The sequence below is a fragment of the Protopterus annectens genome, chromosome 9.part0, assembly GCF_019279795.1.
Source record: "Protopterus annectens isolate FY-2018-M chromosome 9.part0, PAN1.0, whole genome shotgun sequence".
NCBI classification, from domain to species: Eukaryota; Metazoa; Chordata; order Ceratodontiformes; family Protopteridae; genus Protopterus; species Protopterus annectens.
Window position 1 is genome coordinate 1,253,674,830 of NC_056743.1, and position 16,670 is coordinate 1,253,691,499.

General features: G+C 39.0%; 1 protein-coding gene across 1 annotated transcript in view; it reads right to left on the reverse strand.

Moving 5' to 3' along the window:
- P2RX3 (purinergic receptor P2X 3) overlaps window positions 1-16,670 on the reverse strand; it is a 684,798-nt gene that overhangs the window by 512,004 nt on the left and 156,124 nt on the right. The window contains exon 2 of the mRNA XM_044084177.1: window positions 6,103-6,238. Within this exon, the coding sequence (XP_043940112.1) occupies window positions 6,103-6,238 (136 nt within the window). The remainder of the gene's footprint in view (window positions 1-6,102; window positions 6,239-16,670) is intronic.

The following is a 16,670-nucleotide window of genomic DNA, read 5'->3' on the forward strand; positions in this document are numbered from 1 at the left end:
AGATCAATGGAGCCGAGGAAGGTGATTGGCCTCTCGATGCACTCACCTGCGGCTCCGAAACCAATGGAGCCGAGGGGAGAAGCACCGAGGTAGACCCTTCAGCCATCGGCTCTGAAGCCATTGGAGCCGAGGAAAAAGACGTCGAGCCTTGTTTCTTAGTTGTCGGGTCCGATGGACTGGTCGGAGCCGACGATCTATGCTTCTTAGGCATCGGGTCTGACGGACTGGTCGGAGCCAACGATCTCTTCTTTTTGGAAGCTGGTGAAGAAGCTAAGGCTTTTTCAAAGGAAGCCTTAATCAGACCTCTTAGAATCAATTTGTTTTTTCTCTCCTGGAGAACCCTGGAAGAGAAAGCATGACACACACTACGAGCGAACTGTAAGACTAAAAATTAAATTTTCACGAAACTACACACAAACACTCACAAAGCTGTTAAAACAGCTGTTTGTTCAAATACTGACAGAACCCCTAGTCAAAAATGACCCAAAGGTCAAGAAAAATCACTTAGCTCCAGCCAAGTCAAGACCACGTCCGGCTTGAAAAGCGGCAAATGAGATCTGGCGAAGCAGGCGGGGTGCATTATGGGATAAGGGGTAGCCCAGCCAATGAGAGACTTCGTTCTAGAGTATAGTGGCCGAGTCGGAGCCGACGGATTGGCTCCGAACCCATCAGTTATGAATGTAGGCGAGATAGGATCCCATTACATCAAGGTATCAGAGATACTCTACCAACTTCTAGAAAGTGATTCATTTGATGGCACAAAGAAACTCTATCAGGTTGCAAGGCAAAGGCAGAAAGAAAAAGAAGATAGTCAGTCACCCTTCATAAGGGATGCCAACAACAACCTGCTCACCAGTCCACAGGACATCAAAGGCAGATGGAAGGAGTACTTCCAGCAGCTTGTGGAAGAAGAAAGCCACAGAAAACCCCAAGTCATCAAAAAAGGATGCAGGAAAAATTGGGAAGTAGAAAAGATGGACCAGGCTAGGAAGGAATACTGGTTGGCTAACAGGGAGGCTAAGAAAGGAGTTGCAATAGCAAAGAACAAGGCATCAGAGGCACTCTACAAACTTCTGGAAAGTGATTCATTTGATGGTACAAAGAAACTCTATCAGGTTGAAAGGCAAAGAAAGAAAGATAAAGAAGATAGTCAGTCACCCTTCATAAGGGATGCCAGCAACAACCTGCTCACGAGTCCACAGGACATCAAAGGCAGATGAAAGGAATACTTCCAGCATCTTGTGAAAGAGGAAAGCCACAGAAAGCTCCAGTCACAGCCTACAGCGAGAGAAGGGGAAGAGCCCACCATAGAAGAAGTGTGAACAGCACTAAGAAAAATAAAGTAAGGGAAAGCAGCAGGCTCAGATGATGTCACAGCAGATATGCTCAAGATGTTGAGTGAGAGAGGGGGAAATGACTTCTGAAGGTACTCATAATAGTGTGAAAAGAAAGGTGTATCCCAGATGACTAGAGAATAGGCATGCTAGTGCCAGTGTTCAAGAACAAAGGGGGCATTCACAGCTGTGGGCAGTATATAGGCATCAAATTTCTGTCATATTGCATGAAAAGTCTGGAGAGGGTGACTGATAAATAAGTATGCAGAACAGTCAAAAAAAATATGGGAGATGAGCGCTTCAGATTCAGATCAGGATGTAGCACAACTGACCCAATGTTTGCAGTGAGGCATAAAGTTGAGAAGAAGCTAGAGATAAAAGAGAGAAAGTGTCCAATTGGGCATTGCTAGATTTGGGGAAAGCATATGTCAAGGTCCCAAAAAAAGCTGATTTTAGCAGTCCTATGAAGGCTCAAAGTCCCAGAAACATTGGTAGAATTAATGAAGCTATGTACAAGGATCCTTTTACTTAAGTATGCATAGTGTTTAGACTCACATAAGGGTCCCCAATGGGAGTGGGTGTGCATAAGGTTTCAGCTCTGAGCCCACTGCTATTCATACTTTTGATGGACTATATTAGCAAACACATTGGAAAGGGCAAATCAACAAAGTTTCTGTATGCAGACAATGTGGCATTACAGACAGACTCTAAGCAAGAACTTCAGCAAAGGATAGGAGAATGGAATGTAAAACTGAAGGCATATGGGATGAAACTGAGTACAGATAAGACAGCTGTAATGGCAGCAAATGGGGGAAATCAGAAAAAAGAGATAAATGGGAAAATACTAAAACAAGTTAACAGCTTAAAGTATCTGGAAGTGGTTGTTGAGAAGAAGGTAAGTCTGAATGAGGAGTCAAAGCTAAAATCAGAGGGGCAGCAGGTAAGTGGCACAGACTGTCGGGGTAGTGTATGACAGAAGAATGTCAAAGAATCTGAAAAGTAAGGTGTACAAAACAGTGATGGGACCAGTACTACTGTATGGTACATAATCATGGGCAGGAAAGGCAGAGCAGTTGATGAATCTAGAAGTGATGGTGATTAAGTGTTTAAAATGGGTGGTAGGATGCACACTGTGGGGCATATGAAGAAATGAGGACATAAGAGCAGATGACAAAATAGCTCCAACTGCAGAAAAGGTCAAGAAAAACAGATTACAGTGGTTTGGTCATGTGCAGGAAAGCAGACGACAATCTTGTAAAGAAGATTTTGGATAGGAAATGAAGGTGTCCAGCAAAGAGGTGCATGGATTGTGTAAGAGAAGACCTGTGACAGTCAGGCATGTGTGTCAAAGAAGGTAGGAGAGTGGTACTAAATAGAGAGAGATGGTAACAAGTGACACTTCACTCTGACTCCATGTAGAAAATGGGAAAAAGGGAGGTTGATGATGATGCTCAGGTGTATCCTGTAGCATTGCTATTTGCATTGTACATTTCTTAATATAATTAAATATTCTTTCCTTTTTGTCTATACCTATGAGGCCATTTACATTCCAAGATAATATGGAAAGTTTCACCATTATGATAAGAGGTCATTATTCCCACCATTATATATGACAACTTTTTAAATGTCTATTTCTAGCTTTTGTGATATATGCACCCAGTAATGTTTGGCAGGTTGATCCTTTATACCTTTTTTCTTATCATCAGCATTGTCACATTTTACACAACTATTTGTTTTAATGAAAACACTCAAACAAAAAACTAAACACACTTCCAGCGCACCCCCATACCCTGTTAACCTAATACAAACAGAGCTATGTACATCTTCAAATAATGAAGTTTAACCCTCCTAATAGGAACACTTGTCCCAAATAGACAGCTGCAAACCATGGTCTTAATTAATCTACATTTGAGGTTATCCATGCTAATATGCAGTTTACTGCTGTGCTTATTCTTACACTAAATGGTATCTTTTCCTTTTTTATTTTAATCCCCCTCCCAGATGTGAGAAACTGATTGCATTCTTTTAGAAAACATTAACTTTTAGCCTTGAAGAAACCAGTATTCTGGCTTTTTATTGTCCTACATTCAGTTTATCTCCATGGAAATGTAAGAGACAAAAATATAGTCCTCAGCTGCAGGCTTCTAAAGACAAGTTGAAACATTTACCACTAAAGGAAAGCTTTTCACTACATTCAGTATTCTCTCATTTACTTGCTTCCACTTAAAACATTTTATCAGACTAAGCCAAGTGTCTTAGTCCAGACATTCATCCCTGCAAAAGTGAGGGAAAACATATCAGCTCTACATATGTTATGATCTGTGTATTTTTGCACCCCATCTCCTACCTCAACAAACCAAGATTACAGCCTATTAAGTTAAACCTGCTTTTGGCTAGCCATTTTTTGTATTGTAATGCCTACATTTCTTGATAGTAAAAAAAAAAGGAAAGAAAGAAAGAAAAAAGAATTAGCATTGTCGCCTCATAGCAAGAGGTTCTCTCATTCGATTCTCGGCTGGAGCTCCTACTGTGTGGAGTCTTCATGTTCTCCCCACAGTCGAGTGATGTTAAAGACATGCAGGTAGGTGTGTGCGTGAATGAGTGTGCCTTCTTTGAAGGTTGGGCATTGGTCTGGCAACTCGGCACTGTAAAGATCTACTGCCAGTCATTAGCGTACTGGAGTTCCGCTGTGGCGACCCCTAACTGGGAAAAGCCAAAAGGCATTACTATCACACACAAGAATACCTAAAACTGCTTTACTCTAAAATGTCCAATTTATATAATAAAAGGTGTCATAGAAATACTGTTAAGAACAAAAATTGTTTTACTTACAGTTACCTTTTCCTTCCGCTTCCCCTCCCCTCAGTGACTTTCCAAATATTAATGACATAAAATGAGGAAATGCCTTTTAGTTCCCCACAAAGTTTAACAATGTCAACAAAAGTCTACTCTTTCCACTTTTTTATTCAGTCATGTTGCACAAATGTGATTTATGTTTTGCAGTCTCACATTTATTCATTAATTTCCTTGTTGCTGGTCTGCTTCCTGTTCATCTCCATTTCCCAACTCCAAATGCCAGTTCAATTCCAAGACACTCCCAATTCTTTTACTCATCTCTTGTGCTTTCTCTGTCTCTCAAGAATTTTCCTTTGGAGCAATGGAAAAAAGTTTCACAGGCAAAGTCTCTCAGTGTGCAGTATTATCAGAAGAAAGAGAAGCAGAGTTCCCTTCAGTTTGAATGCTCACTTTTTGTTGGGCAAACTTTTACATTTCTTCCTTAGCCTGTCTGCATTAAAAAATTACTTTGATCCTCCAGGAAAAAGCTATTCTGAAGACAGCTGGATACAGCAATGGCTTGAATCTCACACCTGCCTCTCGACATTCCCTTACAGTTAGAATAATTATTTTTGTTATTTGAGTTGATGTGCTCCTTCAGTGTTTTGTTTATTTTAATTAACTCTGAGGATATTTGATTTACTTTTCCCTCCAAATTCCCAGAAGCCATGTCTTGCACCAAAGCTGCAGGATTCTTCCCAGTAGTGTTTTCTTTTCACCTTTTCTAGTTGATTTTGTTTCAGGCTCACTTACTTTCTTATTTGCAGACATCCAGGCAGTGTACTTTCGAAACAGTAACTGAATTTATTAAAAGTGACAGAATTCCTGGGGATCCTTGTCTTTTAGTTTCTTTTTTCACACAGGGAGAGCTGAAGTTAAGCTGTTGCTCAGTATGCAGCCATCTTGGAAAATCTGTTTGTTTAATTATATTGACTACAAAATCCACCTGGGCAAACTCCATTTCCAACTGGAAAGAAAAACTCCAGGCATACAGATTTACTAACAAAAAAAAATCACAATGTAAATATAACTTCTACAAACACAAAAATGAATACAGAATAGAGAGCTAGGAATATACAGTAAACTCTATGGCAATAAAGAAAACAGGTTCATTTATCAGTAGTAAGTACTAATACATATACACAGTACTTGCACACTGACAGCTATGCTTTGATCTTTGGCAAATCTGTATGACATAAATGAAAACAAAATCATAAGTGTGGAATGTATATTGTGAACCATGACTACAGATACAAAGATCCTGACACTGGTATATTCAAAGAATATCAAATGCAACAAAAGGAAATTTCCTGCTCCTGCTTGGTAAATGCAAGCAAAATGCACATTTACAAAACATGCTCAGGAACAGTGGAGGAAGAATGCATGATCCACAATAAGTGAGTTATAAATATGGTATAGCTGCTTGCTAGAGGACATTTTATGTAACAAAGCAAGGCAAAACATAAGGTCAGTATTCAATAGTCTTATTGAAAGAAGAGGCAGAGGAAAGAAATGAGTTCAGAAGAATGTGGTTAGGAATAAGGAAAGAATGAAGGGAAGAGGAGAAAGGTAGGGAGAATACAATTTAAGAATTAGAAGGACTCTGATAATGCCAGAATATACCCTGGTAGGATGTCTTTCATTGGCAGAAAGAAATAATTTATCTCAACTACATTTAGCAGCTTATCAGTACTGGATCAAAACAAGGCCAGTGATATACTGAGAATAATGATCCATTTTAATATAATGATATGGAATAGGAAAAAGAAATGCAATCATTTATTAATTACAAGTAAGCAGCTGTGAGTAGATGAGGTATGCAGATACCCAGCACCTTTCTACAGGTACAAACACACAGAAATGACACGCCATTTGTACACATGTATTTATTTAATAAGAATGGTCACATTATAAAGTAAAGGCAAAGGGTTACCTGTGGTGGCGTGACATAATCAGCAACATCCATCACTTTACTGTTATATTGTCCAAAGCCTTTTACTTTTGTCATGACAGAGGATTCTATGGCTGTGTCCCGCACCTGATAGGCCTTCTCATGAATAAACACCCACCTGCCAAGAAATTCAAAACAGCAATTGCATTATTTCATAGTAAAAACAGTGGTACAGCTGAGCTACTAACAGAATGCTGTAATAAGTAACAAAAATAAATTTGCAGATGTTTACAAATATAAGCTACGCAATGCCAAAAGGCAGAAAACAGTAAACATATACGCCAAAGTGAAAAATATAGCAGTGTTTTTAAATGTATTATTAAATACAGATGTCTGCATATTTAATGAGCAAAAGCTTTTATAGATTTAGTGCTCAGCATAAAGCTTGACCATCCATCTCCACTTCTTTCATTATAGCAGTCATTTCATTTGTCAAAGTTCAAGTGTTGAAATTAGAGGTGTTCAAGCAATACATTTAGAAAATGACACGGTTTCCTGAACTTACCAAAGAAAGGAGAAAGGCAAATAACTTAATTTTTTGTTCAAAATGATGAAATGATAATGCAAGTAGAGCACCCCCCCCCCCACACACACACACACACACACACATGGGAGATATTGGATATACACTCATTTGGCATTCAAGATGGAATGTTACTATTTTTGAGATATTCCTTCAAAGTGTATAAAAATCAATACTTATTAACTCTAGCAGCAATAAAATATTACTTTTCTTTTTTTCTGTCTTGGTTTTCTGAACTTATTTTGATGTTGATTTACATTTTCTCTTTTTTGAGACCCAATATATTCTTCTAGCAACTGTGTGTAATTATCAGACTGTACTCATCATACTGTTTGTCATCCTTCCTCAAATCAGTATAAATAAATTATTTGCTTGCTTGCTTATCAGCTGGTGCTACTTTACTAAAGGCTGTTTCAGTGGTAACAAGGCCAAAAGAAGATCATTCTAAGAGAAGATTATCCTAAGAGCTTGAATAAGAGAATATGTCATCACCCTATACTTTGTCCTGAAGGCAAAGGGTAAACAGACTCTTTGAAAAAAGTCATTTATAGGTGGGAAAGTAAGAAGAAAGGCTCACATTACCAATGATTTACAGCCAATTTTGTTCAAGGGGATACACTGGTGTTCTCTATTGATGAATAACTGGATAATTTTACTTTTAACTACAATTTGTAGGCTACTGGCATTTTGGGATGAGTTAAAAATGTTGCGTACAGCATCCTCCAGTTCAGGGATGAGTACATTTATTCCTACAGTTTTTGAGTTTCATATAATAGTAGATTGCTAATGTGGAAGAGAATTTCATCTTTGAGACAAATGATTCACAGGTTACCTCTGAGTGTTGATTATAGCACACATTTTAGGTCGAGCCAGGTGCCCAGATATTTTTGGTTATAGGTCTGATGGAGTGATGTACTATCAGGACTTTTAAATGTAATGGTGGGGTCTTGGGAATATTATTGTGTTGATCTGCACAACACAACTGTGTTTTGGTGCAGGTGATAGCTAGTTTTTGGCAGTTATCCAACTTCAATTGCGTGCTTTTTCTAGGTGGTTGACATTGGTTGGATCTTCACATATATTGCAGATTAATTTGGTAAAGTTCTTAGGCAGAGCTGATATAAAGAAAGAACAACAATAGACCTAGTCCTGAACCCTGTGGAACACCTAGTAAAACCCAGAGCTAGAGATGATGGGCTAGAAGTAACAGAAATTTTATGCCAGAAAGGTAGCTTCTAAGTTATGGTGTGGTACTTTCTCCTAACCTTCAGTCCTTCCCACTTGCAGGCAACCATTGTAGCTGCTTCAAAAACTTTTCTGAGGTCAGTAAATAGTCCTGATGTATTGTGGCCTTTCTTGGATTTAAAATGTAGCTAATTTGTGACTTGACTGATGGCTGTAATAGTAATGAAATCATGTTGAAAGCCATTTTGTTTGACAGAAACCCATAATTAGTGTGACAATAGGAGGTATTGCAAGCACAACTAGCTGGAATTTTGCAAATAATTATATGTAATTTGTGAATATGAAACTGATTTATACAAGATGCTTGTGTTACAAATGTATTAGAGCTGTATGTCATACATATATCAAACTGTTTTGTATACCTGCTTGTGTTGAAAAGGTATTTGTGAAGTGCTTGGGTTTGAAATGTATCCACAGTGTGCCCTGCTAGAGAGAGCAGAAATGTACATGCACTATGGTAACTGTTTAAATGCATATGTTTTAACAGAGGAAACTGGAAAGTTAACCTCAGTCCAACAAACTTTAACATATATATCAAATTAAATCACTTTACAAACTATGCCATAAACATGTAAAAAAGTCCAAAAACCAAGAAAACTAAAAACAGGCGACCCAGGTACAACCGCTGAAGACTGATTTATTTGTAATAAAACCAAACACAAGGTACTAAGCGCTTTCACCCGTAAATGTTCTGGGCATCATCAGAGTACTACAAAATACATACACTAGCTTCCATTTAAATAAATATACTAATTAACTAATTAAACAATTAGTTGCCAGTGGTAACTTATTATGTAGTGAAGTTTATAAAAGAAGTAAAACACATACATTTAATATGCCAAGACTTGTGTAAGACAGGATATGCAAAGTATAAACAATCATACAAAATATCTGTAAAACATAATAAACAATGTCCAATAACAACATTATAATAATGGATAAACTGACATTTTATAAAAACCATGAAGAATAAATAATTAAATATTTACACACAATATTCAAACATCAACTCAATTTCAAATAAAATGTGACTTATATTTAAGAATACTAGCTATTGAAATATGTTTGTTAATACCTGGTAAAAAAACTAGCATTTAGTCTTAGTTGCCATAAACATTCTTTAGCCTCTAGTAAGGTCTTATCATCACCTCCTTTGTTGTTATTGTATGCAATTCTATCTATCACAAAAAATAAGAACCTTTTAAGCAGGGATATGAAACACTGGTTGATCAGAGAGGGTGCTGGAGGTCTTGGCTTGGTCACTCAGCTGAGATCTCAGTTCTATAGCTGTGCCAATGGGGAGTCTTACTGGGGATCTGGAGAAAGCGGGAGGAACCAGACCCTGACTAACTGTGTTGTCTGTGTGCTCTTTAGGGAAATTGTGCTTGACTTTGCTTGATGCAGGGACAGCTTGTTGTAAGTTCACCAAGGCAGTTTCAGTAAATCCAGGTAGGCACCAAACGAATTCAAATAATTCCTTTATTCAGAACCACAGAATAATAACACACAAGCGCTTTCGCTCAGAGGAATTCTGAGCTTTATCAAGTGACCTTGATAAAGCTCAGAATTCCTCTGAGCGAAAGCGCTTGTGTGTTATTATTCTGTGGTTCTGAATAAAGGAATTATTTGAATTCGTTTGGTGCCCACCTGGATTTACTGAAACTGCCTTGGTGAACTTACAACAAGCTGTTCCATTTCCTGGCTGTGTGTGCATTTACTTCCTGGTTTGGTTCTCTGCTGTTTGTTTGACTTCTTTGATGCAGGGAGATGCATCTGGAAATACTGTGTGTATACCTGTTATCCTCCGAGTGAACGTCCCCCACGGCTGCCAGTGGTGAGGATTGAGGCTCCTTGATTACTGCCCCAGAGATGGGGCATCACAATTAGCAACCTAGTCGAAAAATATATTGGGACTAGAAACCTTCTTCAGATATCTAAATTCTACAATCACCATGATGACTCACTATATACTGTCTACATAGCCAAGGTATAGAATTCCATCCTACCTGATATTAAAAGTGAAACTAATCAACACACCTTTATTCAGAAGGTAAAGTTTACCTTACCAACAACTGGTCCTGTTCTTGTACCTGACATTCTATTTCCTCCTTTTTTTTCCCTCACCATTCTAAAATCAATGTTTATGTCTCTTCAGTATATCTAACTCCTATAATGTTAATGTTAACATCCTGCCTTCTTCTACTTCTTTTCATCTCCATCATACACCCCCTGTCCTTCGTCATGCACCCCCTTCTTTGCTTTGAAGCTTTTCTCCCCAGGTCACTGCTGAAAATGGGCACTATGTTCAGTTGATCTATCCCTATTAATAAATGTAAAATAAAATAAATAAAAACTAAGTAGTAGTTTTAATATGATACTTTATGTATTTTGGTTAGTAGACAAATGCTTATAATTTGCTTTTTTTTTTTTTTTTTTTTTTTTTTTTTGCTGAATTGGTAAATTTTATGTCATTTGGGTATGTTTAAAGCTTACTGAATTCTAATTGTTGGGAGGATTAAATTAAATATGTAGGTAACCGATTTGTAAATTATAGTACCTACAAGTTTTATAAATGTTGGGTGCAGAATACCTGAACTGCAAGATTTGTGGGTTTTGATGTTTTTAACAGCTTTTTAAGTTCTTTGTGTATGTTATTTATGAATGAAAATATCAAGATGTAATGACTGGAGTTAATTTGAATGTATTTATTCATACATATGTTTTATTTATAAGGTTGTATATTTTTCGAGAAGACCTAGGATTAGCCTCCAGTTTCACAATAATGTACATGAGCAACAATTCTGTACACAGGTACATGCACACAAACACACACACACACATGCACACACACACACACACACACACACACACACACACACACACACACACACACACACACACACAGACACACACACACGCTCAGAGCTTAAGAGATAATCTGAAATATGTTATACTATTGTGTAGTACAGCTGCCCAATTTAAGACACTATCACTAAAGAAAGTATGCTAGTGTACAGGAATTTAAGAACTGGTGCAGTCTGAATGCTGTTAGATATTCTTGTCATTAGACATGCCTGCAGTTGTAACATATTAAATTTTTACATTTGCTATGTTAAGTAGTAATAGTAGTTTGTACATCAGCTCAAGGCTATGGAATATATGGTACTGAATTGTTGGCAGATGTTGGAAGAAATGTGCTCACAAGACACCGTATGGGATATACTGTGCTAGAGCCATTAAAGGATATTTCTACTCTGAATTCAGATGCTATCATATCCCACCTCTTTGCACAGTAAATACCAGGTACACTGTACTTGCATTTGTTGTTGGGTTTCTTTATAATTACTAGGCCCTGTGGGGAGGATCAGGGCTTCCTTGGTGAGGGTGAGCTTCAGGAAAGCAGGTGGGTTTTGTCCGGGCAAGTGACTCCAAATAGCACATAAAGAAAGAAGAATCCCATGTATATTTTATGTTGGTGTTGAATATTATATAATTGCAGTTGTTCAGACTATTGCAGTGAAGGAAAAGGAGTTGATCGGATTTGGCTTCGGTAAATTTTGCAGTTCTGCTGCATTTAGAAGGAAGCAATTTTTTTGCAACATTGGTCAGGTTTCCCATTGCTTTTGATAAATATAGTAAGTTAGGAAGCAGTAGAGTCTCAGACAGCTTCTAATTTGTGGGAGGAATGAAAGTGAGGCTAAGTGATATTCAACCACCAATGTTTATTGTGATTTTATGTGAGTTTAAAATGACAGCTGATGTTGGACAGTGACTCCGAGGTACTTCCAGTGTGGTACTCCATCAGTGGTGGAATTTGTGCATATTACAATAGTGTTCCCTGACAGCATGCTGGGATTTGAGTACAGTTTGTTAAAGAGTTTTTTTTTCTGACTGAGATACAGTTGTTTTTGTGATTCCAGTTTTAGTGAGTATTGAGGAATGGCTGGAATTCAGATTCAGTCTTTTGTATATTGTTAGCACTGTGGACCACAACAGTCATCAGTGCACTGTATCACCGCAGTACTATCGATGTGCTGGTGCATGGAATTGGTAAACATGATGACTACCAACAGTATGAGAACTAATCCCAAGAGTACTAATGTTGATGGAAAAGGAAGCGATGTGTATTTCCCAGCCTATTGCTTTGGTTCTGTCTTTAAGGAATGATGTAAAAACATACAAGTTGCAGCAAATACTCTTAATATTTATTGAGTAACTGCTGGTAATTTTCATGCATGCATACAAAATTTACTATGTTGCATGCCAACAAGAACATGGCAGCTGTTACTAGTCCATTGTCACATTCAGTTGTTACTTGGTCATATAGTTTTAGGAGAACTTAGAAAATGGGAGACCTGTACATCACCACTCTGACTGGAGAATGAAGTTCTGCAGCAGAGTGTTAATGTGCAGGTAATGCCACTGGCAAATGAGTCGAACCCTTCACAGCAGTGTATTAAGGTGCCATGAAGCTTAGACTGTAAGGAAGCTGACCAGCCACCATTATTTTACTCTCACTAAGCAGAGCTTTTGCTGTTTACACAGCAACACACAATCTGTTGAGCATTATTGTTTGCTGAATGTGCGCTCTGTCCACTTCTGAATTCATGTTAAACAGGAGTTCTAAGTTTGTTTTAGTCACGAAGGCTGTTAATTGGTTAAGCATAATTTGTTCCAGAATCTTTAATGCTTATTTGCTGGTAGTTTTCAATTTTTGGTGATGAAGAGTCGAATAAAGTGCATTTTTTGCAGGTAGTGGGAAGGAGGAGAGGAGGTGGAAGGCATGGTCGAAGGCAGGAAGAGAGGAGAAAGGCTAGGACTGTGGTAGTGAGGGTCGGAACTTTGAATGTTGGTAGTATGACTGGTATATGGAGAGAGCTAGCCAATATGATGGACAGAAGGAAGGTTGGTATATTGTGTGTGCAAGAGACCAGATGGAAGGGGAGTAAGGCTAGGTGTATCGGAGGTGGGTTCAAATTGTTTTATCATGGTGTGGATGGGAGGAGAAATGGCATAGGAGTTATCCTAAAAGAACAGTATGATAAGAGTATTTTGGAGGTGAAAAGAGTGTCGGATAGAGTGATGTTTATGAAGCTGGAAATTGATGGTGCAATGATGAATGTTGTTAGTGCATATGCTCCACAAGTTGGGTGTGTGATGGATGAGAAAGAAAAATTTTGGAGTGAGTTGGATGAAGTGGGGATGACTGTACCCAAGGGTGAGAGAGTGGTGATTGGAGCAGATTTCAATGGGCATGTTGGTGAAGGGAACAGAGAGGATGAGGAAGTGATGGGTAGGTATGGTGTTAAGCAAAGGAATGCAGAAGGTCAGATGGTAGTGTATTTTGCAAAAAGGATGGACATGGCTGTGGTGAATACATATTTTAACAAGAGGGAGGAGCACAGGGTGACATACAAGAGTGGAGGAAGATGCACACAGGTGGATTATATCTTATGTAGGAGGGCCAGTTTGAAGGAGATTGGAAACTGTAAAGTGGTGACCGGGGAAAGTGTAGTTAGGCAGCAAAGGATGGTGGTTTGTAGGATGACGTTGGTGATCAAGAAGAGGAGGAGGAGTGTAAGGGTGGCACCAAGGATCAAATGGTGGAAATTGAAAAAGGGTAATTGTGAGGCGGAGTTCAGGGAAGAGTTAAGACAGGCACTGGGTGGCAGTGAAGAGTTACCAAATAGCTGGGCAACTACAGCAGAGCTAGTAAGGGAGACAGCTGGAAAGGTGCTTGGTATGACATCTGGGCAGAGGAAGGATGACAAGGAGACATGGTGGTGGAATGAGGAAGTACAGGAGAGTATACAGAGAAAGAGGTTGGCAAAGAAGAAATGGGATTGTCAGAGAGATTAAGAAAGTAGACAGGAGTATAAGAAGATGAGGTGCATGGCAAAGAGAGAGGTGGCAAAGGCTAAGGATAAGGCATATGAAGAGTTGTATGAAAGGTTGGACACTAAGGAGGAAGAAAAGGACCTGTACCGATTGGCTAGACAGAGATACCAAGCTAGGAAAGATGTGCAGCAGGTAAAGGTGATAAAGGATAATGAGGGAAACATACTCACAAGCAAGGAGAATGTGTTGAGCAGATGGAAAGAGTACTTTGAGGGGCTGATGAATGAAGAGAATGAGAGGGAGAGAAGGTTGGATGATGTGGGGATAGTGAATCATAAAGTGAAATGGATTAGCAAAGAGGAAGTAAGGATAGCTATAAAGAGGATAAAGAATGGAAAAGCTGTTGGTCCAGATGACATACCTGTGGAAGCATGGAGGTGTTTAGGTGAAAAAGGCAGTGGAGTTTCTAACCAGATTGTTTAATGAAATCTTGGAAAGTGAGAGGATGCCTGAGAAGTGGAGAAAAAGTGTTTTGGTACCGATTTTTAAGAATAAGGGTGTTGTGCAGAGCTGGAGTAACTACAGAGGGATTAAACTGATCAGTCACAGCATGAAGTTATGGGAAAGAGTACTGGAAGCAAAGTTAAGAAGGGACGTGATGATTAGTGATCAGCAGTATGGTTTCATGCCACGAAAGAGCACTGCAGATGCGATGTTTGCTCTGAGAGTGTTAATGGAGAAGTACAGAGAAGGTCAGAAAGAGTTGCATTGTGTTTTTGTAGACTTAGAGAAAGCATATGACAGGGTGCCTAGATAGGAGTTGTGGTATTGTATGAGGAAGTCGGGAGTGTCAGAGAAGTATGTAAGAGTGGTACAGGATATGTACGAGGGTAGTGTGACAGTGGTGAGGTCTGCGGTGGGAGTGATGGATGCGTTTAAGGTGGAGGCGGGATTACATCAAGGTCTGAGCCCTTTCTTATTTGCAATGGTGATGGACAGGTTGACAGACGAGATCAGACAGGACTCTCCATGGACTATGATGTTTGCAGATGACATTGTGATCTGTAGTGAGAGTAGGGAACAGGTGGAGAAGACCCTGGAGAGATGGAGATGTGCTCTAGAGAGAAGAGGAATGAAGGTCAGCAGGACTAAGACAGAATATATGTGTGCAAATGAGAGGGAGGATAGAGGAATGGTGAGGATGCAAGGAGTAGAGGTGGTGAAGGTGGATGAGTTTAAATACTTGGGATCAATAGTTCAGAGTAATGGTGAGTGCAGAAGAGAGGTGAAGAAGAGAGTACAGGCAGGATGGAGGTGGAGAAGAGTGTCAGGAGTGATTTGTGACAGACGAGTACCAGTAAGAGTGAAAGGGAAGGTCTACAAGAGGATAGTGAGACCAGCCATGTTATATGGGTTGGAGACAGTGGCATTGACAAAAAGGCAGGAGTTTGAGCTGGATGTGGCAGAGTTAAAGATGTTAAGATTTGCACTGGGTGTGATAAGGGTGGACAGGATTAGGAATAAGTATATTAGAGGGTCAGCCCAGGTTGGAAGGTCTGGAGACAAAGCCAGAGAGGCAATATTACATTGGTTTGGACATGTGCTGAGGAGGGATGCTGAGTATATTGGGAAAAAGATGCTAAGGATGAAGCTACCAGGTAACAGGAAAAGAGGAAGGCCTAATTTAAGGTTTATGGATGTGGTGAGAGAGGATATGCAGGTGGTTGGTATGACAGAGCACGATGCAGAGGACAGGAAGAAATGGAAACAGATGATCCACTGTGGCGACCCCTAACGAGAACAGCCGAAAGAAGATGATGATGAGTGGGACATTTTCCCTCCTTGAGGCTTCTATTCACTAAGAGGGCAGGCAATGCATGGAATTAATTGTTCCTCTTACAGTATTGTATCAGAAGGCTAGTTTTAACTTACCTGTAGATAATTTGTTTTATGCATATCTGCACTAGAGAATTTAGTGATCCAAGGAAGCATTTGGTGTTGCTTTACCAAGCTGACTGCTATCTCTTAAGATCATTTGATTTTCTGGGACTTATTGTGTTCTGGACTTTATTCTGTGTTATGTGTAGGTAGGACACTGTTTGGTATATGACTGGTTGTTTTTTTTCATTTTTCCAAATCTTCTACCTCTGTTTCACAAAAGTCTTGATGTCCTGTGATAGCCAAGATCATTCATACACTGTGATTCTGAGAAAATGGAGTTGGAACGATCTGTTTTGGATAGAGGCTGGTATGTCCAGGAATGTGTGCAATGCTGTTGTAGGTTTTTTGTCTGAGTATTTCAATAAGAAAAGTATTTTCTGATGAGCATCTTATAGTTGTAACTAACCTGCCCATTGACAGGAATTTTCTAGCCTTAAAGAAGCAACTTGTTGAAACTAGGCAGTGATGCCTAAGGGTAACTGAACATACTTTGATGCCAATACATCCAAGGGATATGTTGTTTGCAGTGATATCAGCGACTGAGTGTGTATTTGGCAAAGGTGGGAATCTGGTCAATTGCATTACTAGCTGTGTCAGGTTAATAACAGAGATAATTTTGTCTGGTTTTCATTTATGGGGGTCTAGACAGTCTAAATTGAAGTCAGCTACAATAACTAGTTTATTCCTTGGACAGAATATGCATATTTTTAAATGTCATACTCCTTGATATATACACTGAGGAGGGTAGTGGCATACAGATTACTACAAGGAAGATTTTTGCCACTATATACAAATGGCTCCCTGTTGAAATGTCTACACTCGAAATGACAAGTGCTGAAAAGTAAAAAAAAAGACTGCGAACCCAGAGAAAAGTGAATCTCAAAAATCACTCTTCCACTTAAAACTGCTTTTGGGGGGGCAAGCCCCCCACATCCCTTAAAATAAATAAGTAAATACATAAATTATATATATATATATATATATATATATATATATATATATA